The sequence below is a fragment of the Leopardus geoffroyi genome, chromosome E2 (genome assembly GCF_018350155.1).
Source record: "Leopardus geoffroyi isolate Oge1 chromosome E2, O.geoffroyi_Oge1_pat1.0, whole genome shotgun sequence".
NCBI lineage: Eukaryota > Metazoa > Chordata > Mammalia > Carnivora > Felidae > Leopardus > Leopardus geoffroyi.
Genome location: NC_059335.1, coordinates 14,350,954 through 14,374,357, shown reverse-complemented (window position 1 = coordinate 14,374,357; position 23,404 = coordinate 14,350,954). Strand labels below are relative to the sequence as shown.

General features: G+C 53.3%; 1 protein-coding gene across 1 annotated transcript in view; it reads right to left on the bottom strand.

Annotated features, from left to right (window-relative positions):
- Window positions 1-23,404, bottom strand: part of AKT2 (AKT serine/threonine kinase 2) — a 51,455-nt gene that overhangs the window by 19,962 nt on the left and 8,089 nt on the right. The window contains exons 2-4 of the mRNA XM_045442338.1: window positions 11,137-11,266; window positions 2,780-2,908; window positions 1,044-1,155 (exon numbers count right to left, since the gene is read on the bottom strand). Coding sequence (XP_045298294.1) covers window positions 1,044-1,155; window positions 2,780-2,908; window positions 11,137-11,182 — 287 coding nt within the window. The 5' untranslated portion in view covers window positions 11,183-11,266. The remainder of the gene's footprint in view (window positions 1-1,043; window positions 1,156-2,779; window positions 2,909-11,136; window positions 11,267-23,404) is intronic.

Here is a 23,404-nt window from a genome sequence, read left to right as displayed (position 1 = left end):
TACAATGCTACCTTTTGTGTAAAAAGAACCAAGCAGGGGAGCCAGACCAGAGCAGGGTGCAAAAGTCTCCCTGAATGAGCTCGTCCACCCGTGAAGCTCTCCGAGGACACAGGACAAGAGCAGTTAACCCGAGGGCAGGGGTGGGGGTGGACAGGGCAGAAGTGAGAGAAACCTCCTTACACTGTTTGATTTTGGAACTAGGTAAATCTGTATCGTCTCTTCTGATGATTAAATTGATCTTTTTAACACTGGCTCTCTGGACCAGCTGCTTCAAAATCAATGGCGATGCTCATTAAAAATGCAGATCCAGGGCGCCTGGGTGGCGCAGTCGGTTAAGCGTCCGACTTCAACCAGGTCACGATCTCGCGGTCCGTGAGTTCGAGCCCCGCGTCAGGCTCTGGGCTGATGGCTCAGAGCCTGGAGCCTGTTTCCGATTCTGTGTCTCCCTCTCTCTCTGCCCCTCCCCCGTTCATGCTCTGTCTCTCTCTGTCCCAAAAATAAATAAACGTTGAAAAAAAAAAAAAAATTAAAAAAAAAAATGCAGCTCCCTTGGGGCGCCTGGGTGGCTCAGTTGGTTGAGCGTCCGACTTCGGCTCAGGTCATGATCTCGCAGTTTGTGGGTTTGAGCCCCGCGTCAGGCTCTGTGCTGACGGCTCAGAGCCTGGAGCCTGTTTCGGATTCTGTGTCTCCCTCTCTCTCTGACCCTCCCCCGCTCATGCTCTGTCTCTCTCTCTGTCAAAAATAAATAAGACATTAAAAAAAAAAAAATTAAAAATGCAGCTCTCCAACCCTCCAGGGATCTGCAGCCAACGAGAGACCCTGAAGTAGGCCCAAAGCTCCGTACTGTTAAGCTCTGCCCATGATCCCAATGCACGCTCCAGTCTAAGAATACAGAATGAGGTCTGCAGACTAAGAACCCCTGCTCTTTCTAGCTCTCAGAAGGGCTGAGACCGGAAACTCCTAGGCAGGGGGCCCAGGGGCCCTCCTCCTCACACTAGGCCTGGCCACTCTCGAAGGGTGGCTACACAAAGGCCCACACTCGCCTCTCGTCTGGAGAGTCTACGTGGAAGGTCCTCTCGATGACAGTGGTCCACTGTAGGCAGCGTATGACGAAGGTGTTGGGCCGTGGTCTCTCAGTCTTCATCAGCTGGCACTCTGCAGGCAGAGAGAGGACAGAGGCAGGAGGGTGAGGGAACAGCCCCGTCGGCCTGCAGCCCACAATCCCCGAGCCACCTTCCTGTATGCCAGATGGTGTGGAGATACGTTAGTGACTGAGTCAGCCCTGGCCTTGTCCCTACGGGGCTCCAGGTCCAGTGTGTGTCAGGGAAGACAACTCAGTGGTCATGGGGGAAGCCCAGGAGGCAGCCGACCTAGCAGAGAACTCAGGCATATCCCAGAGGAAGGGGCATCTCTGCACCGAGCCCTCAAGGAGAAAGGAATGTAGTCAGTCGTGCAGAAGGGCGCGTTGTATACAGAAGCCCAGAGGTAAAGAGTCCAGCACAGTGAGGGAATGGTAAATTCTGCTCTAGATGTGAGGAGGGGAGAAGACAGGGCCAGACTGCAGAGCTTGGGGGTGTGGTGACGAACCTCGACTTTGGCTTGAGGGCAAAAGGGAGCCATGAAAGGCTTTCAATAGGGAAGGGACATGAAGAGATTTAGACAGATCCCATTAGCTGCCTTGCAGACAGTGACAGAAGGGAGACTGGGAGCCTGGGGAAGAGGCCGGGACTATGCCAGAGTAGGGCCACTAGGATGAGGCCCAGATCTCTGGCCTGCACACTAGGAGGCAATAGGGCCCTCCCTGAGATAGAGACAGGGTAGATGGAGTTGGGGAAGGGGAGACTCGAAGGCCAGTTTGGGACACGGTGGGTGAGACGGACCTAGAGAACATCCAGGGAGAAACGCACAGGAAGCTTCTCAGGATAGGCTGGCAGTTCAGGTGAAAAACTGGTGCAGGGCATAGCCACATCAGAGTCACCAAACCGCAAGGAAAGTGACCGAGACAGGCTCTTAGCAGGACAGAGAGGGAACTAGAATTGGCTTCAGAGAGCATAGGTAGGAGCAGACTCGAGGGGTGACGCCGGGCAAGAAGCTAGCGCAGGGAGCCAGTGGGAGAGGACAGTGGTTGGGGCTGAGGAGCTGCAGAAGAGATGGGGGTTTCTTTGAAATGTTCTTAGGAGGTGGGATGATGAGGACACGGTGACCAATTAGGTCACCAGGGAAGGAAGGAAGCAGAGGGTCAGGGGCAAGACTGTGGTTCTACAAGGCCAGGCAAGGGATTTGGGCCGGTCAAGCTTTCCCTGGCCAGGGTCCACTGAAAGGCACCACTTGGGGTACCACAGGGGGGACGGAGGACGTCAAGTCTGCCCTGTGATCAGCTGAGTGGGAAGCCACGCTGTCTTAGGTTAGAGGGACAGAGAAGTGTGCTGTTACCAGAGCGCAGGACGCAGGCACCTGACACCAGCCAGAACCATGGGGCCTGGCCAGCAGACTTAGAAGCACAAAGGCATGCTGCCTGGGGCGAGGGGCTGGGGAAATGCCTGGCTTCTCCATTCTTCCTCCTCCCCACTGGCTACCAGTTCAGCCCTCCCTCCTGAGGCCCAGCTGACACAAAGGTGAGGCAGAGGGGAAGGGTGGGGAAGGGTGGGGAAGGGACCCCGAGGGCACGCAGGCCCTACACAGGCCTGCACCCAAGAAAGGCCAACCCCCACATGCCGCCAGGACCTGCCAGCGGTTCTCTGAGCACCTGAACTCTGGCATGGCGTGCCCTGAGACGCACCTGCGACAGAGAAGTTGTTTAGCGGGGGCAGGGTCTGGTCTGGGGCATCAGGCCGCTCCTTGTATCCAATGAAGGAGCCATCACTCTTCAGCAGGAAGTACCGGGGCCTCCAGGTCTTGATGTATTCACCTGATCAGAGGCAGGGGGAAGGGAGAGAGGTCAGGGCAGGCTGACAGCACCTCACAAAGGGCACCTGGGTGGGAGGAGGGTTGATGAGAGGGCAGGGAGGAGAAAACCTCCGGGCAGCCCCTGCTGACGCAGACTGGGCGCTGGGCTGGGCCCCAGTGATCCAGAGGTCATGCCTGGCAGGAAGGCGCCTGCTGCAGTGCCCCAGGGCACCAGCTGCCTCAGCGTGTGGCCAGCAGCAAGCCATCCCAGCCATCCTTGCCAGCGCGTGGCACAATCCCAGGGGAGGCCCAGGCTTCTAAACACACATGCCCTGTGGCCCTGTAAGGCCAAATCCCATGGGCTGGTATTCACCAGGACAGCCGTGCAGGTGGATCAAATGTCACAACACTGTGCCAGGCAGGGTATAACTGTTGCTGTGCCCTCTGAGTGCCCCTTGATTGCCTCCATTTGTTCTAACCACGAATATCCAAGCACCCCGCGTACACACATCCACACTGCAAAGACCCACTCCTCAGAGGGCTGCTAAGGATTAAAGTAAGATGGTGAGGGGCGCCTGGGTGGCTCAGTCGGCTGGGTGTCTAACTTCAGCTCAGGTCGTGATCCCGTGGTTGATGAGTTCAAACCCTGGGTCGGGCCTTGTGCTGACAGTTCGGAGCCTGGAGCCTGCTTCGGATTCTGTATCTCCCTCTCTCTGCCCTCCCCTGCTCTCGGTCTCTCTCTCAAAAATAATAAATATTTAAAAATTTTTAAAAAAAGTAGAAACCCATAAGTCCATCAACTAACGGATAGACAAAACGTGGCGTATACATACAACAGGGTATTAGTCATAAAAATTACTAATACATGGATGAACCGTAAGTTAAGCTAAGTGAAAAGGGCTTATCACAAAGGACCACAAATTACAGGATTCCATTTATATAAAATGTCCAGAGTAGACAAATCTATAGGTGAAAAGCAAATTAGTGGCTGCCTAGGACTTGGGAGCAGGGGAGGAGGTAGTCTGGAGGGAGACTGGAGGGGAATGGCCAAGGGAAGGGCAGGTTCCTTTTCAGGATAGTGACAATGCTCTAAAATGGGTTGCAATGATGGATACATGACTCTGAATACACTAAAAGCCACTGAACCGTATAAATGGCTGAATTGTATGGTATGCGAATTACAGCCCAAGCTGTTAAAAGAGACGGCAACCATAAAGCATCCAGCTTAGGGCCCAACACACCACAGGGACTCAGCAGATGCTCTGTTATCATCAGTCCACTGTGCAAGCGAGCAAAGACTGCACCAGGCCCTCAACTCACACAGCGTGATCACAGGATGGGCTCCAAGCCATGTGTGCTGTGTGGCCTCCAATAAGTCACTTCACTTCTCTGAGTCTTTGTCTCCTCTCACGGGGTTATTTGTTAATTGGTGACAATGATAAGATAACATTCTATGCCAGGCACTGTCCTAAGTATATTATGGGTTTTAACTTATTAAATTCCTTCCAGTGTGGATACTAAATGACTCAATGTATATAAAGTTTAAAAAAACAAAAACAAAAACCTAGCAAAAATCCCAAATTCAACAGCACAAAGGAAGGATGATGACCAAGTGGGTTTTATCCCAGGAATGCAAAAGTGGTTCAACATATGAAAATCAATCAACGTAATCTACATTAATCAAATGAGGGGGGGAACCACATGACCATTTTGACTGCTGTATAAAAGTATTTGACAAAACCCAATGCCCTTTCATGATAAAAATACTCAGCAAGCGAGGAACAGAAGAGAATTTCCTCCACAGGATAAAGGGCATCTATAAAAAACTCACATCTAACACCATTCAATGATGAAAGACCAAAAACTTTCTCCTTAAACATCAGGAAAAAAACGAAGCGGTCTACTGCTTCCACCACTGCTGTTAAACACTGCACTGGAAGTTCTAGCCAGAGAAAAAGAAGAAAAGAAGATAAAAGGCATCAGACTTGAAAAGGAATAAGTGAAACGATCTTTATGTGCACATAACATGATTCTATGTATAAGAAATCACAAGGAAGTCACAAAGTAATGATTAGAGCTGATAACCTCAGCAAGATCAACACAAAAACCAGCTGTTGTTTCTACACATCACCAATGAACAATCCAAAGAGGAAATTTTTTAAAAATTCCATTTATAATAGCACAAGGAGGCAAAAGATGTACATACTAAAACCCACAAAACACTGCTGAAAGAAATTAAAGCCCTAAACAAATACAAAGACATCCTGTGTTCACGGATTGGAAGGCTTCCTATGTTGAGATGGTAATGCTCCCCAAAGCAATCTAGAGTCAACACGGCACCTATTAAAATTCCAACAACCTAGTCTGCAGAAACAGAAAAGCCAATCTTTACATTTACACAGAATTCAAATTCATAGGGCAAAGGGTCTAAAAGAGCCAAAAACAATATTGGGAGATGGGGGGAAGAACAAAGTAAAAGAACTCACGCTTCCCAATTTCAAAACTTACTACAAAGCTACAGTCATCAGTCAGTATGGCCTAAGGATAAACATATAGACCAATGGAATAGAACTGAAAGTCAAAAAATAAACCCACATATCTATGGCCAATCGATTTTCAGCCAGAGTGCTAAGACTAGTCCATGGGGAAAAAAACAGTCTCTTCAACAAATGGTGTGGGACAACTGGAAACTCACATGCAAAAGAACAGAACTGGACCCCAGCCTCACACATTATACTATATACAAAAATTAACTCAACATGGATCTACTTAAAGATAAGAGCTAAAATGGTAAACTCTCAGAAGAATACATGAAACAAGTCTTCATGACCCTGGATTTGGCAATGAATTCTTAGATATGACACCAGAAGAACTAGAAATAAAAGAAAAAAATTAAGGGGCGCCTGGGTGGCACAGTCGGTTAAGCAGCTGATTCTTGATCTCGACTCAGATAATGATCTCACAGTTTGTGAGTGTGTGCCCCTCATCGGGCTCTGCATTGATGGCATGGAGCCTACTTAGGATTGTCTCTCCTTTTCTCTGCCCCTCAACTGCTTGTGTGTGTGTGCATGTGTGTGTGCGCACACGCTCTCTCTCTCTCTCTCCAAATAAACTTAAAAAAAAAAATTAAGTGGATCATTAAAAATAAAAGTTCTGGGGAGCCTGGGTGGCTCAGTCAGTTGGATGTCTGACTTCGGCTCAGGTCATGATCTTGCAGTCCGTTGAGTTTGAGCCCCACGTCTGTACCAATAGCTCAGTACCAACAGCTCTGTACCAATAGCTCAGAGGCTGGAGCCTGTTTCAGATTCTGTGTCTCCCTCTCTCTCTGCCCCCCCCCCCCTCATGCTCTGTCTCTCTCTCTCTCAAAAACAAATAAACATCAAAAAAAAATTTTTTTAATAAAATAAAACTGTGTAAAAGATGTTATCAAGAAAATAAAAGACAACCAACAGACTGGGCAAAAATATCTGCAACTCATAGATCTGATTAAGGGTCTAGTATCCAGAATATATAAAGAGTTCTTACAATTCAACAACAAAAAGACAATTAGCCCAATTAAACAATGGGCAAAAGACTTGAATAGCCATTTCTCTAAAGATATAAAAACGGCCATCAAACACATGAAAAGATGCTTAAGATCATTAGTCATTAGAAAAATGCAAATCAAAACCATGAGGAGGTACCACTTCACACCCACTAGGGAGAACTGTAATTTAAAACAGAGAGAAAAGAAAAGAACAAGAACAAGTGCTGGTGAGGATGTGGAACAAAAGAAATCCTTGTGCACTGCCGGTGGGAATGGAAAATGAAGGTGGCCCTGTGGGAAAGTTTGGTGTTTTCCTCAAAAATTTAAAAATAGAGGGGCGCCTGGGTGGCTCAGTCGGTTGAGTGTCCAACTTCAGCTCGGGTCACGATCTCACGGTTCGTGAGTTTGGGCCCTGCATCAGGCTCTGTGCTGACAGCTCGGAGCCTGGAGCCTGCTTCCGATTCTGTGTCTCCCTCTCTCTCTGCCCCCCCCCCCCCCCCCCCCCCCCCCGCTCACGCTCTGTCTCTGCCTCTCAAAAATAAAGAAAATAAAAAATAGAATATATTATAGGTTATAAGTGTGGAATACACAACCCTGATACACAAACACAAATATGTATATGATCTAATCACACAGAATACATTAAGCTATGATTATAGAACATATGACCCAGTTTATATCACCTGTATAAATACAGGTTACAGAGAACATATGCTCCAGCAATTCCACTCCTAGGTCTGTACCCAAAAGAACTAAAAACAAGTACCCAAATACTTGCAAACAAGTGTTCGTAGCAGCACTGTTCACAAATGCCAAAAGGTAGACATAACCCAGATGTTCATCAACTGATGTATGGATAAACAAAATGTGGTATTTTCATACAACGGAATATTGTTCAGCCAGAAGCGGCAGAGAAATACTGATCTGCACTACAACACGGATGAACCTCAAAGGTGTAATGTTAAGCGAAAGAAGCTGGGCACAAAAGGCCACCTACTGTATGATTCACTTATACGAAATGGCCGTAATAAGTAAATCCTTAAAGACAGAAAACAAATTGGTGGCTGCCAGGGGCTGGAGGTGGGGGTGGGGGAATGGGGAGTGACTGCTTAGTAAGTACAGGGTTTGCTTTTAGGGTGATGAAAATGTTTTGGAACTAGACAGAGGTAGTGGTTACACAACATTGTGAATGTACTAAAAGGCTACTGAATTGTACACTTTAAAAGAGTTAATTTTGTGTTATGTAAATTTCACCTCAACTTTATTTTTTAAGTTTATTTATTTTGAGAGAGAATGCAAGTGGGGGGGAGATGGGGGGGGAGAAGGAGAGAGGGAGGGAGGGAGGGAGGGAGAGGGGGAGAGGGAGAATCCCAAGCAGGCTCCACACTGTCAGTGCAGAGCCCAATGCGGGACTTGAACTCACCAACTGTGAGATCATGACCTGAGCCAAAGTCGGATGCTTAACTGACTATGCCACCCAGGCACCCCCTCACCTCTATTTTAAAGAGCAAAACAAAAAACCCAGAAAAACTCACCTAAGGCTACTGGAAGTTAGGAAAAAATGTGACTGCTTGGGAAGGACAGAGGACTTCTGCGCATTAGTTTTGGAGTGAGTTTATGATCCAGGCACTTAGCTGTGGTGTTTTACATATTGATAATAAGCTGAGGAGAGGAGGAAGGGAGGAAGGGAGGCAAGGAGGGAGGAAAAGAAAAGAAACCTAGAAGGACAGGAAAAATATCCTCGCAACAATCCCGTTTTACAGATGAGAAAACTGAGGCCCAGAGGTTTTTATTACTTGCCTAAGGCTCACAGTTGTCAACTGGGAGAGTTAGGGTTGGACCCAGGTTTGCTCCATCCAGAGTCTACACTCTTGGCCACTACACTGTCTGCCTCAAAACTGGCAGACAGGGGCTGGCCTGGTGGGGACTGGCAGAGGGTGTGCTGAGGCTGTGTCAGAAAGGGGACCAACACACGGCATGAGTGACTCCAAGAGTCGTGCTCTCACTCGCCTGTTCCTTGAACAGACCCTGCTCAGCAAGAGGGAGCCTGTGGGCCAGGCCTGGAGATCAGTTTCTGCAATCAGAGAGCCACCTCTCTGCCAAAACCTGGGGCACATCAGTCTTCCTGCTGAGCCTCAGCTTCCTCGCCTGTAAGATGGTGCCCACCTCACAGGGCAGCTTGGAAATGCATCAAAATCGGGCTTGCCTAGAGCAGAGCCCATGCCTGGCACAGACAGAATGGGCACATGACAAACTAGGGCTCTATTATTTTAACCACCAGAGGCAGGGTGCGATGGCACAGGTGCCCACCTTTCCTTGCCTGCCTCTGCTCAGAATGGTGGGCAACGGGGGCACCTTCCTTGCCCAGTTGGTAGAACACACAACTCTTAACCACGAGGTCATGAGTTCAAGTCCCATGTTGGGCCTAGGGCTGACGTTGGGGGGGGGGGGTGGGGAGAATGGCCCAGGAGCAACATGCATCCACGTGCGCCTGGTGCAAACCCAAGACGGCTGTGTCCCAGCTGGGCCATCCCAACAGCTCATCTGGCCCCCTGCAGCATGAATGGAGACCCTGAAGGCCTAAGAGGGGCTGAAGCCCATTTAATGCCATGGGCAGCCCTAGACCAGAGACAAAGCCCCGCCCTGGCAACAGTTCTCTGACCACCTCCAAAGCCCCTCACAGTGCAGCCCCGTGAGCCACTGGCCTGGAGAGACTCAGGAGCCTGAGACCCTGGCACACCCTAACGTATATACCACCTACACACAATCTCAACACATTCACTCAACAGTTACTGAGCACCCACTGCATGCCAAGAACTTTTCTAGGCACTGGGGATACCACAGGGAACAAGCCAGATAAAATCCCTGCCCTCATGGAACCGAGTATGTCAGAGGTCTGGGTTGTTAACCCATTTTACAGATGTGAAACCAAGACTCAGAGGTGACATAGCTTGCTTGCAGTCACCAAGAGGAAGTGGCAGAACCAGGGTTAGAACTATGACATCTGCCAAGGTTCAGAAAGTTTCACTGACAGCCCCAGACTCAGGGCCCACCCTGGGCAGGTGGACCAAGGTGACTCAAATACCACCCTGCCTTGAAACGGCAGTGGGAAACGGGTCTCCCCTGCTCAGTCTGATGGTGGAGGCCTGGCTCTGGGGACCACCTCCATCCCTCCTCACTGCTGTGTCTGCAGCCTGGGACAAGGCAGGACGGGTGAGTGTTTCTCCCAGTTCCCACAGGGCTGGCCCCGTCAGCCTCCTTGCCCTCTTCAAACACGCCCGGCCCACTCCCTCTCTGGACTCACAACTGGCCCCTCCACCTGCACTCTCCTGTCCCAGTTAGCTGTGGGGCTCGCTCTCTGGCCTCCTGCATATTTTTATCAAATGTCCCTTCTCGGTGAAGCCCTCCCTGCCCACCTTGTTTACGACAGCTCCCCCCACTGCCTCCCACACCCCCTTCTCACATTGCTCCATTTTTCTCCACGGCCCTTACCACCACTGTCCACGCTCATCCATCAGTGCCACCCACCTTTCCCCACTAAATGTGAGACCAACACAAGGAGGGGGATCTGTGCCTGTCTGGTTCATTGCTGAATTGCCAGTACCTGGAACACAGCGGCTCTGCTCAGTAAGTGTTTGTTGACTGAATGGATGTGCACAGAGAACCGCTACCACCAAGCTTGGCCCTCTCCCTCCCTAGAAGGTCCACAGAAGCCAAGACAGTCGGCCTCCTTTGCTCCGCAGCGCCTGGACAGCTGCCCCCCTAAGCCGGTAAGCACCACGCTTCTGGGACAGGAGGCCCGGGGGTCTTACAATGTAGGATGTTAGTCTCCTCGCTGTAAATGACTTCATTTCCCTGGGCCTCAGTTGCCCACCAGTACAAGCAGAGGAGGCCATGCCCTGGCTCCTGATACGTTGGGCTCAGATCTCCTGCAGGGTTAAGGCCAAGGTCCCTCCCGTGGCCTCCAAGGCCCAGCATGGTTGGATGCCACATTCAGCTCATCCTCGCTCCCCCTGCTCCAGCCACCCAGGCCAACTCAACCAAGCACATTCCCACCTTCATCCCTGCTGCCCCGTTCCCTAGGACCCCCTTGCCCAGCTCTGTGTGTGGCTCACTCACTCCCCTCCTCTGGGCCTCTGTTCACTGTCCCCTCCTCAGAGCGGCTTCACCTCAGAGTTCCTACTTCTCACAACAGCACTTATCACCTCCTGGCATCACAGATCTGCTTCTCTGTTCACTGTCCCCAGCCCCCACTGGAATATAAACTCTGTGAGGACACCACATGTCCCAGGAGCCTGGGACCCTGGGATGGCCTGGCGCACCACACACACTCAGTGAGTATATGCTTAAAGAATGAACGGGGGATGTCACCCCACTGTATGAGTTCAGTGAAGTGACTTCCCCTCTCTGAGCCTCAGTTTCTTCATTTATAAAATGAGGCTATGAATGAGACCACTAATATAGAGGCAGACTCGAGATCTGGCCTGGGGGCCCATGCAGGGTGCCCAGGCAGATCTGTGGCTCCCCAGGCTGCTGCTGAAGGAGATTCCATGAAACAGGCTTGTAAGGAGCTCCTGGCCTGGGGCAGGCAGGTGGGGCTCGGCACGCAGGCTCCTCGGGCTGTAAAGACCCTGTACCTCTGCCTCCCCGGGCACCAGCCGCCAGAAGGAAAGCCAAGATAGAAGGGGAGACACGCAATCCAGTGGACGAAAGCAGCCCCTTACCACGCTTGTGGAGCCAGCCTTCTTTGATGACAGACACCTCATTCATGGTGGCAGCGTAACACGCTGTCACCTAGCTTGGGACAGCTCAGGGCAGCAGGACATGCAGGAGGTGCGGTGGACAGAGCACAGTCTGCAAGACAAGAGAAGAGCCCATCAGAGTGCGAGAGGGATTCGGCCGGCCGGGCAGGGCCGGGCCGCAGCCCCTACCCTCAGGGCGGCCAGGCTCTGCCCCCCAGCCCCCACCCCACCAGCTGGCTGTGCTCGTGCTCGGGGTGCTCTGCAGGGTGGAGTCACAAGGACAGCCCAGTGTGAGGGGGAAGATGTGGCCTTGTCCTCAGGGATTCCAACTGGGGATTGGGGGGAGCCTGCCCCCGCCCTCGGGGCCTCACTCTGGAGGGCCTGGCGGCTCCTGAGCGGCTCCTTGGCCCACGTGCAGGCCTTGCTGAGCAGAGGCAGCCCTTCCAGCCACCTTCACCCCACACTGGGCTGGAGGAAAGGGAACCACGGCTCCACCCCATGTCGCTCCCAGGCCCCCACGCTGAGGTAACCTGGGATGAATCAGACAGCCCTGGGCATCGGAGGGATTGCTCAAAGCCACCAGCATCTGCCTGCCCACCCCAGCCCCCCCCCACCCGATACACTCGCACGCACACATGCACGCTCTCTCTCCCTCCGCCCCTCCCCTCCTTCCAACCTACTACCCTCGGCAAACCGAGTGCCCCAAACCTCCTGCGCCAAGCCACCCCAAGTCACTCTCTCAGCCTCGGTCCCCTCTTTGCCCCCAACCAGATGACCGAGGGAAGACAAGTCTCTAACGTTCAGGATCTTGAAGGAGACGACAACCTACGCATACGCACTTGTCTGGGGCTTAGGAGTCGGTCTGGGGGCTCAACCGAGGCCGTGGGCCCTTCCCCAAGACCTGCACTTCCGTCCTCAGGGACCAGCAGCCGACAGACTGACAGACGCCGAGGCCTCCGGCTTCGTCTCAGGTTCCCAGGGTGGAAGGGAGAAGGGCAGGAGGCAGCCGCCTGCTGGGCCCCTACCTGGAGCCACAGGCCTGGACAGGGGCCACGGAGCCCAAGGCGCCTTTCGCCTTTCCCGGCCTGGGGTTATTTGCGGACAGCAGGTCAGGAGCCACAGCGGCCCCCGGAGAAGTGGCAGCTGGCTCTAGGGACACCATGGGCATCAGCTTTCTCTCATGCCCCAGGGGAGCTGGTGGGCCGGACACACTACTGCCTGGCATGTGACGGTGGCAGGCTGCCCGGGCCCGGGCCGGGTAGGGAGGTAAATGGGAGGAAGCGAAAGGAAAGACAAGATGGACAGTGACAGGGAAGTAAACAGCAGGGTGAGAAATCACGTTCTGGACTCCGAGCTGCAAAGGCAGGGCCAGGAGCAAGCAACGGGGCCTCCCTCCCACAGCAGGCATGACCAGCACCGAGTGGCTCACACCCCACGGACGGAACACTCAGCATTGCAGACCCTCCACCCTGAACATCCCACCAGCCCGGGCTTCCACCTCCAGGGTGACCGGTCTCTGAATCTGCCCTGCCCCGCCTCCCGCCCTCCTGGTGGCCTGGCTCACTGGCTCACGTCCAGTGCTGCCCTCTCCCTCAAGTCCCCCCCCCCCCCCAGATCTCTGCTCCGTTACTGCTCCCTTTCATCTGCCCCCCATTCAGCAGCTAGACCCCCCCCCCAACCTGACCCTGTCCTTCCCCCACTCGAAACCCCTCCGTGGCTTCCCGCTGGCCTCGGGAAAGAGCCAAGCTCCCTCACTTGGGATTCAAGGCCCTTCAGGACCCGGCCTCTGCTGACCTTCACTCCAGCTGCCTCCCGCCCCCGCTCGGCCCAGTCGTCCCCACTGTCCGTCCACCCGCTTCCACCACACCCCTCCCAACTGCCCTGGCCTTCTCCCTGGGCCCTGAGCCTCTGCTCTCAACCCATACACTCCATCTAAATCCAGCCCCAGCCCTCCAGGTTAAAAACCCTTCCAGGGTTCCGCAGTGTGCTCAGAGAACAAAATCCTTCCCATCATGAGTCTAATGTCACCTAGAAAGCTCTCAATAAAACCTAATGACCATAACAATGACTATTTACACCCAGCACTACCCACCTCTCCAGCCCCTCCTCCCCACCTCCCTCTACCAGCCTTCTGTCCCTCAGACCCTTCCCTCTGGCCTCCATCCCCTGCACCTTCTGTGGGTTTTCCCTCCTCCAGGAAACCTTCCTGACCTCAAGAGGCTGCCTTGGTGCTCTCTGTGCACCTCCTCGGCCAATTGTCCCAACACCTATAAAGTGCTAATTTTGCGGACCAGCACAGCATCTGGTATCTGCCGAGAACACAGTAAATGAACCAGAGTCTCCTCAAAGGCTTCCCGGCCACGGAAACATCTCCAGAGTCTATTCACACCACCCATCTTCTCCGAGCATGTCCTAAGCTCCAGACACTGCCCTGGGTACCAGAGATGAATCATCAGTAAAACACAGCCCCTGACTTCACGGAGCTCACGTTCTGGTGGGGCAGACAGGTAACACACAGGCACACGCAGAACACTATCAGCCGGTGGCGAGGCACTGAGAAAAGTAAAGCAGAGGAAAGGATGGCGGGAAATACGGGGTGCCACGTTAGCCGTGTAGTGTGGGGGCCTCATGAGGAGGGAGTGAGCCATGCTGACACGAAGGGAAAAGAATTTCAGGCAGGGGAAGAGCAAGTGCAAAGCCCCGGAGGCAGGAAGTACTTGTAGAGTGTGAAGAACTGCCAAGGGGCCGGTGTGGCTACAGGGTAAGGAGCCAGGAGAGGGGGGCGGGGAGAATGCTGGGGGCCGCGTGAGGTGGTGGTGGCAAGTTAGAGAATCCCTTCCCTGATGCAGGGGCTGACACTGCGCTTTCCCTGGGACCAGCTCAGTTCGGAAGTTCCAAAGAACCGGGATGGAGAACCCAAGTCCAAAGGAAGGGAGGGCACAGAAAGACAGGATGGGGGGCCTAGTGTCCAATCTCCGCCCTCCCCCGCCCCCAGCCCCGCGACTTTACCTCCGTGATTCTGCACGTCTCGGGCGGTCGGCCACACTGAAGCACTGCTGTGCGCAGAGGCTCAGCCTCCCGCCTGGCCCCCGGTGAACAGACAACACGTAGCCACCGTGATCAGAGAAAAGCAAAGGCAGCCAGGTGTGGCCAAGAGTGGTCAGGGTTACAGAGTCCGAGAGCCACTGCCAGCTGGGCGGCCTTGAACAAGCAGGGTGCCGGTGCCCTCACGGAGTCTCTCCTGAATGCTCCCAACCACCCCAGCAGGGGGGCCGTGACCGTGCCTGGGGGAGGGCAGAAGCTCAGAGTGTCAGCCTTTTACCTTGGGTCTCCCAGCTGAGGAGTGGCGGAAGCCCTGGCCGCTGCTCGGCACACCGGGGCCACGTTTTACATTCTCATTTCAGCAACTAAGAAGCCCGCAGCAGCTTGAGCAAGGGCAGGGGGAGGAACTGGAAGATCCCCTACGTCCTGCCTGGATCCTGCCCCGTCCTCCCACTGAGGGTGGCGCCTCGGCTGAGGTGTCTGTGACGCAGTCCAGAGGTGATGAAACACCAGGCACCGAAGCCAAGAGGATGGCCTGCTCCCTGGGGAGCTGCCGATGGAGGACGCCCAGGCGGGAGGACAGAGGACAGCCTCTGGAAGCCAGGTGTCAGCACGCAGGGGACTGCCCTGGCCACCGGCCCGCAGGCCACATACCCCACGGCAGGGAGTGCCTGTATGGCCCCATCTCACTAGCTGCTTCCTTGAGTGTCCAGGCCTGAGTCCGCTGAGGGCCTGGACCAGATCTGCAGCTTGTAGGCTCAAGGTGAGCCGCCTGGGAGGCAAGGCGAAAAGAGCAAGGGCACTTCACAAGAGAGGACACTCACACAACCAAGGAACGCACACCGTCTCATTAGTTAGGGGGAAATGTGAATTAAAATCGCCTGCTACGATGGCTGAAATTTTAAAGACTGACAACGCCAAGAGTTGGTAAGGATACAAAGGAATACCTCCCAGCGTAAGTATAAAATGGTTCAACCACCATGGAAAACTGGCAGTAAAAATTAAAACTCAGTATATGCCTACCCCATGACCCAGCAATCCCTAACCCACAAACCCTCAACAGAAAGGAGTGTGTGTATTTATCAAAGGGCACATACAACAGCAACACTCACAGTACCCCCCCATCTGCAAACAGACCGGATGCCTACCCACAGGAGAATGGACAAGCAGTGGTAAATTCATACAGCAGAACGTTCCTCCACTTAGTACAGACACATACAACAGGGACAAAGTGTAAGCAGGTCACAGTGAAATAAAAGAAACCGGACACAAAGCAACACATCAAGTGTGAGTCCATTCACAGCAAGTTCAGAACAGACAACGTCACACCACTTGTTTAGGGGTGCACTTCTCACTCATAAAACTATGCAGATGGGGCACTTGGGTGCCTCAGTCGGTTGAGTGCCTGACTCTTGACTTCGGCTCAGGCCATGATCTCACTGTGTGAGTTCAGGCCCCGCACTGGGCTCTGCTTGGGATTCTCTCTCTCCCTCTCTCTCTCTGCCCCCCCCCCCCCTTCTCAAGATAAATAAGCATTAAAAAAAAAAAGTGCAGAACGTCAAGGAAACAAATCTGCAAAAGTCAGGAGAGCAGGCAGCTTTGGGAGCAATGGAGGGGGGATTTCTGGGAGCTGACCATACTCTATTGTGGTTACGCAGGCCTCTGCTCTGCATCCATTTGTTATACTGTACCATACAAAATGGGCTTAATGTATTTTTCTGTATTTTATAACAACAACAACAACAACAAAAACTATAAAAAAAATAAGCTGGGGGGGGGGGGGCGCCTGGGTGGCTCAGCTGGTTGTTTAAGCATTCAACTTTGGCTCGGGTCATAATCTCACAGTGAGTTCAAGCCCTGCATCAGGCTCTCTGCTGTCAGAACAGTCCTGCTTCAGATCCTGTCTCCTCCCTCTGCCCACCCCCGACCCCATGCTTGAGCGCGCTCTCTCTCTCTCTCAAAAATACACACACACACACACACACACACACACACACACACACACAGCGCTTAAAAAAAGAAGCTGGGTTAGATAGTCCAGAGAATGCGGGAAGCCGACATCGGGGCTCCTGGCTTCCAGGGCTCGCCCACCCCAAGGATGCTCTGCCTGGATTTCCCCCTCAAGAACACCGCGTCACCAGTTGAGTAAGAAGGAGCAATCAGGGGTCCAGAGGATCGGAATTTCAACCCCACGATCTGCTGGCTTCCCAGCTGTGTGGCCACAGGCAAGTGACACCCTCTGTGACTGTAGTGCTCCCATGTCTACAATGATCCCACTGGAGATGGGACATACACCCCAGGAGGGAGCAGACAGCACACCCCCAGCCCCACAGCCTGGGGAGCAGGCTGGCGTGGGGGCAGGGTACCTTCAGCTCTGCACAGAAGCAAGCTGAATGGGAATGAAAACCGCTGCTCGCAGTGATCTGTTCTGAACAGTGACAGGGGACGGCGACTGAACAGGGGTCTCCAAGGAGGCTCGGGCCACTCTGGCAAGCTTTTGTTTGTTTAAATAGCCGCTGACTACAGGAGTGTCACTGACTTACTCTACCGTTATGTCTCAAACGCTCTATGATAATTTTAAAACTTCTTTAAGACAGAGTCACCTGGGGTGCCTGGGTGGCTCAGTAGATTGAGCGTCCAACTTCGGCTCAGGTCATGACCTCAAGGTCTGTGAGTTTGAGCCCCACGTCGAGCTCTGTGCTGACAGATCAGAGCCTGGAGCCTGCTTCGGATTCTGTGTCTCCCTCTCTCTCTGCCCCTCCCCTGCCCGTGCTCTATCTCTCTCTCTCTGTCAAGAATAAATAAACATTAAAAAAAAAAAAAAGAGGCACCTGGGTGGCTCATTTGGCTAGGTGACCACTCCTGGTTTTGGCTCAGGTCATGATCTCACAGTTCGTGAGTTCAAGCCCCGCATCTGGCTCTCCACTGACGGTTCAGAGCCTGCTTGGCTCTCTCTCTCCCTCTCTCACTGCCCCTCCCTGTGTCCCCCTCTCTCTCTCTCGAAATAAATAAACTTAACAAAACCATTAAAAAAACTTATTTAAGACATTTTTATTCCCATCTATTTGATTCACGGGTGTTATTTATTGCTCAGTGGTTTCCAAACTGTAGTAGCTCCTTCAGAAGCTTCATCTCACAGTGCTGGAGTCAGATCCATGAGAGGCAACTTACAAGACGATGCAGGGCCATTGAGGAGAGGCCCTAGTGGCAGCCTTGGGAAGGGACCAGGTCCCGGGAAGGGTCCTTCCAAACCTGTCTCCTCATTTGTAAGAGTAGGGCTGCTTGGCGAGGGGGCAGGGCTGTTGTAAAGCCTTGCTGAGCTCTCGTGCTTCTGTCCTCACATCTATAGTCTGGGATCCTGTGACCACCTGAGTCAGAGCCCATCCCTCCTGTGCTCAAACGCTCCATGTCCCCATCATACACAGAGCAAAAGTCAGAGGCCTTACAGGAGCCTCTGAACCCTATGAGGTCTGCATGGTCCTCCCTTTACTTCTCTAAACACACTCCATTTCGACGATGCCTACTCCTGTGGCTCCCCCAGCACACCAGGACACCCTTACCTCAGGGCCCTTGCACCTGCTGCCCCTCAGTTGGGATGCTCTGCTCCCTGGTATCTGCAGGGCCCCACCCCACTTTCTTCAGCTTCTGCTCAGGTCACTTTCTTTGAGAAGCCTCCTAGACAAAAGGGAGCACCCACCCTACCTCCCCTTACCCTTTATTTTTCTCTATAAGCACTTTATTGCTGGCGTGACCATATGTATTTACTTAGTTATTATAGCTTATTGTCGACCTCCCCCCACTATGATGTCAGCATGGTAAGGGCAGGGGCTCTTGCCTGTCTTGGGCCTGCTGGATCCTCTGAGCCTTGCAGGGTGCCGGGTATACAGTGGGTGCTTCATAAGTATTTGTGGAAGCCCTGTGCCCAGAACAGGCTCAGAGTAAGTTAGATTCCTTTCCTTGCCATTTATCAAGTTCTTTTTTCTCTGGCCCCCTCTCCCTGACCTGGTTTCTATGCCAGACAGCACAGATGGCACAAGGAGGCAGGAGGGGAGCCGAGGCTCTGCATCTCCTGGAGCTGGAGACAGCAAGGTGGGGCTCCTTCCCTGTGCTGCAAGCCCCAGGAGCCTGTCGCCTGCCCTCTAGTCTGCCTTCCCTACAGCTCCTGGAGGAGGACTTGCTCAGGAGATTAAATTCAAAGATAACAGGGGCACCAGGGTGGCTCAGTCGGTTAACCATCAAACTTGGGCTCATGAGTTCGAGCCCCGCATCAGGCTCTGTGTTGACAGCTCGGAGCCTTAGGATTCTGTCTTCCTCTCTCTTTGCCCCTCCCCCACTTGCACTCTCCCTCTCAAGAATAAACAAACATTAAAAAAAATTATAATCCAAAGACAACAGGAACCTGTCCTTCAACAGGCAGCACCTGCTTATGGGAATCTGGAAGGAAAGGCTCACGGGGCGAGCGGAGGGAAACAACTCCCTCATGTGCCATCCGCAGCTCTGTGAACCGGTTCCGCGTTTTGGGAGGGCACTTCAACAAAACTAACGAAGTGGAAAATGTCCCTGTCGGAAATTCTCCTGCAAAAAATGCTTAGGAGGTTCGGAAAACGTACAGAGGTCGTCCTAAAGCGGGGTTTCTCAATCTCAGCAGGAGTGTTATTTGGGGCCCGAGAATTCTTGTCACGGGGGCCGCTGTGCACAAGGGAGGTTTAGCAGCATTCCTGGTCTCTACTTGCTAAAGCCCACGGCACACCCTCCCCTGAGTTGTGACTATCAAAAATGTCCTCCCCCACTACCAAATGTTCCCTGGGGGCAAAGTCACCCCCCCACCCCCGACTGAAGGTGTAGCTGCTGAAACAGTGAGAGCCCGGAAGCAACCTAAGTGCCTGCACAGGGGTCTGGCTCTGTAGTAGCGGCTGATGTGGCCACACCAAAGAGTGAATGAGCGCCTGTGTCGCACTCAGCACACAGCACACGCCAGGCGACCTAAGCGCTCGGTACCTGTGAATTCGACCCTCCCAGGCACTTTTATAATCTTTTTTCCCCCCAATGTTTATTTTTGAGAGAGACAGAGCACAAGTGAGGTAGGGGTACAGAGAGAGGGAGACACAGAATCCGAAGCAGGCTCCAGGTTCTGAGCTGTCAGCACAGAGCCCGACGCGGGCCTCGAACTCACGAACTGTGAGATCATGACCTGACCCGAAGTCGAATGCTTAACTGACCTAGCTACCCAGGCGCCCCGCCCCCTCCTCCCTTTTCTGCAACACCAACAAGTACACAGCAAACGGCCTAATTCTGATTCTTTCTCACACACTGACATTCTTGAGCCAGTCGTCCTTGTCACCGTCCAAGTGTAACTGTCTTCTACAGCATCGTCTTCAGAAAAGCCGTCACCCCATCACCGACAGTGGATGTTCCAGGGAAGAGTACCTTAGGCTGGAGGCCAGGAGGAGGTACGTGTTTAAACAAAACATTGCACGCATAGGGGCGGGAGTCAAAGTTGCCTCCGGGACCAAATGCGCCTCAACTTCAGCTCTGCCACTTGCTGTGTGACCTTGGGCAAATCACTTCCCCTTTCCTTGCCTTAGTTTCCCCATCCGTAAATTAGAGCTAAGAACAGTACACACTCCAAGGCTGCTGTGAGGCATAAATGAGTTAATCCACATAAAGTCCTTTGAACTTTGCCAATGTGGCAAACGCTCAACACCTATCAGGTGTTATTATTTCCTCTGGTGGGTAGAGACACAGGGACCCTCACTTCCCACGTCGCACATCTCTGTACTACGTGAATTTTTACCTACTCTACCTCCTTGGTACAAAGGCAGCATTAAAGATACTTTTTTTCTCTTAAACACCACACACTCCCCCCAGCTGCCCCATCTGTCTGCTTGGAGCAGGTAGGACTGGAAGCAGACTGAAGAGTAGGCGGGCTGCAAAAGATACCGGGACAAGAATAAGCACAGAGCAGATTTCCTTCTCTTCCTCGCCACCCCCGCCCCACACCTTCCCCCTCACCCCGCCACCTAGGGCCTTGCAGCACCCACAGAAATCATGGCAGATATCGAAGTCAGCCTGGTTACGGGCTCCAAACACACCGACTGCACCAGGCTGCAGCTGTGAGAGACCCTCCAACCAGAGCTCTGACCCTGTCCCTCCCCTGCTTGGGGATCACATCCAAGGCTTTTGTGGAGACAAGGGCCCACCTGAAGTGGCCCCTGCCTATTCTCCTGCCTCATCGATCAGCAGCACCACCCCCACACACACTTTCCCCTTCTCCTGGTCCCTTGAACACTCCTTGCTCGCTCGCTCTCTCACCCCAGGGCCTTTGCACATACTAGTCCCCTACCTGGCACTGCTCACCCATCTTTACCTGCTAAATCCTCATTTCCTCAGGGAAGCCTCCCCCGTCTGTCCTTGCCCCACAATGAGTCACAGATCCTCAGACCTTAGCCTTACCTGTCCCCTCACAGCACTTACGTCTAATGTGCTCAGTCACCTGTACAATTATCTGGGTAATGGTGCCTCCCTCATTGGACTGGGAGCTCCACAAAGCAGGAATGGGAGTGTCCTGGTCCCCACTGTGTCCCCACCACAGGCCGGGCCTAGAGCTTTCATTAACTAAGGGTAGCGGTAGCAAACACAATCCCAGCTTTTGGGGCCAGAATTGTGTCAAGTAAAGGCAAAACAAAAAAGTCCTGAATTCATTCATTCCACAAACCTGGCACTTAGGCCGTGTCAGCACTGCTCTAGTCACCAGGAGGCAGCAGTGACCAAAACAGAACTCCCTGCCCTGGGGGTGTTTGGGGGGGGGAGGGTGGTCAGGCCTCAAAATGAAGCTAAATGAATAGGCAAATTACATGCTGTAACAGAAGCTGACAAATGTCACGGATAAAAGCAGGACACCGAGGACTAGGTCTGTGGGAAGGGGTAAGGGTTTCCAGTTTTATCCAGGGTGGTCAGAAAACGGCTCCCTGAGATGGTGAAATGGGAGCAGAAACCTGAGAGATGAGGCAGCCACAGGGCCAGGGGAGAGGGGAAGAGCACTCCAGGCCGAAGGAGGGTGGCACCAAGGCCAGGGGTGGCCTGCACGAGAGCCAGTCGGGAGGGTGGAGGGGAACGGGGCACGTGTGACTGCGGAAGCCGGGGTGCCTGGCTGGGCAGGGCCTGGGAGTTCACCGTAAGGGCTGTGGCTGTTTCTTAGGGACAGATGGGGAACTGTCTGGCTGGAGGTGAGGCGGGATGCGGAGCTCCTGGCCCCACTGAGGCGGGGGTTGTATCACAGCCACCTTCTCCAGCTGTCCCCGGAAGAAGCCCTATGCACTGGCCCGACACCCTCACCTTCTGGCTCACTTGGGGACCACAAGGACCCACATTTTACCAAAGAGGAAACTGAGGACAGAAGGACTAAGTACCCAATGCTGGGCAGCCAGGACGCAGGCGAGGAAACTGGATCACGTCCGTCCCAGCCCTGTGCCTCTTCCACCTCCCTCTGCCCACACTCAAGAGGCCGAGTCTCCTCCCACCTCCCACATCCCCAACGCCCTGCAACCCGGGCGCTGCCCCCCCCCCCCACCTTGTACACAAACACAGGCGCGCACAAGTACACCGGGCCCCCCTCCGGTCTGGCTGAGGGGTTCCGGCCTCATAGGCTTTGCTCCGTATCATCATCTGCCTGTTTCCCTGGCCAGCAGCTTTGAGGCAGGGTCTGGTGGCGTGAGTCCCCTCCTCATCCCTAGGGCACCTAGGAGCAGACAGGCAGTCTGACCCATGGCTAACATTTACTGAGTGCTCACAACGTGCCGGGTCTGGATTCCCATCAATTCTCCTAGCAACCCTGGGAGGCAGATGCTATTACTATCCCCATTCTTCAGAAGAGGAAACTGAGACCCAGGGAGAATACGTCACATGCCCAAGATCACACGGTGGGTGAGTGCAGGAGATGGCTGATCTAGCCAACAGAACTTTCTGTAACAATGGAAATGTAGCTATAGCGGCTAGTGCAACTAAAAAACTGAATTTTTACTTGTATTTACACTTAATTCACTAAAACGTAACCAGCCACACACGGCTAGTGGCTGGCCTCCTGGAGGTATAGCTGTCCGGGACCTCTCTGATGAAGCAGTGGGAGGCTGGAGGGGCCCAAGGGGCTGGATGACCCCAGCCTGCCGAAGAGAAGCTCCCATGTGGCTCCATCACTGCCAGCCCGGACCCACTCAGACCAGAGAGCTGAGACAGGGCTCAGAAGCCCAAATCCACCCCCAGAGGGCTGGTCAAGTCAAATCCTGACTACTACCTCCAGGCCACACAGGTCGCTTCTCTGAACTTCAGGGTCCTCATCTCTAAAACAGGACGTTACTACGAACGTGAGCATGTGCTTATGTTATCTCAAAAGATGTCTTTTTTTTGGGGGGGGGGGCAATCCAGGGTCATCATGGGGACCCAACGATACCTGCTTCAAACACAGCTGGGGACGGAGCCAGCACTTTGGAAAAGAGGTGGTAATGACACAAAGGCCAACTCCAAAGTCAAGGGCCAGCCTGAGCCTTAGTTCATCAGAACTATGGAAGAGCAGCTATGTTAATACTGTCACCAGTTGGTTAAAAGGAATCATCCAGATGATTCACGACATGCCCATATTAACTTGTTGAAAACAGCTAAAAAAAGTAGACAAGTCGCAGACACTACCCCAAAAACACATGCTTAACACCCACCACTACCCCCCACCCCCTCCAGGTCTTTGGACACCAGTCTGAGAAGCACAGACTTGCCTGCCAGAGCTGAGCCCTGCCACCCTCCTCTCCCGCCACCCCACTCTCCCAGCTCCAGTGGCAAGTATTCAAGCGTCACCACACTGAGGCATATCCCACCTCAGGACCTTTACCTATGCTGCACCCCTGCCTGGCCCGTTCCTTTGGGTTTTCATGTCAAGGCCTGAATGCCTCACCTTGGGAGCCTTCCCCAAGTTCCCCTCCCACCAAGTCCAGCCAGATCTCTGTTCCCTTCCTCAGCGGCACCAAGCACTTGTACAACAAACGCTACTTCTCTGCCTCCTCCAGCAGACTGGATGCCACTCCCTGGCATCTAAAACTATACACGGCACATAGTACGTACTCGATAAATTATCTGGTGAAAGAATGGGATACACAAATGATCAAAAATAGCCACAGGCTGGCTCCAGAGGCCTTTCAGGAATCAGACCCCAAGGCAGGGG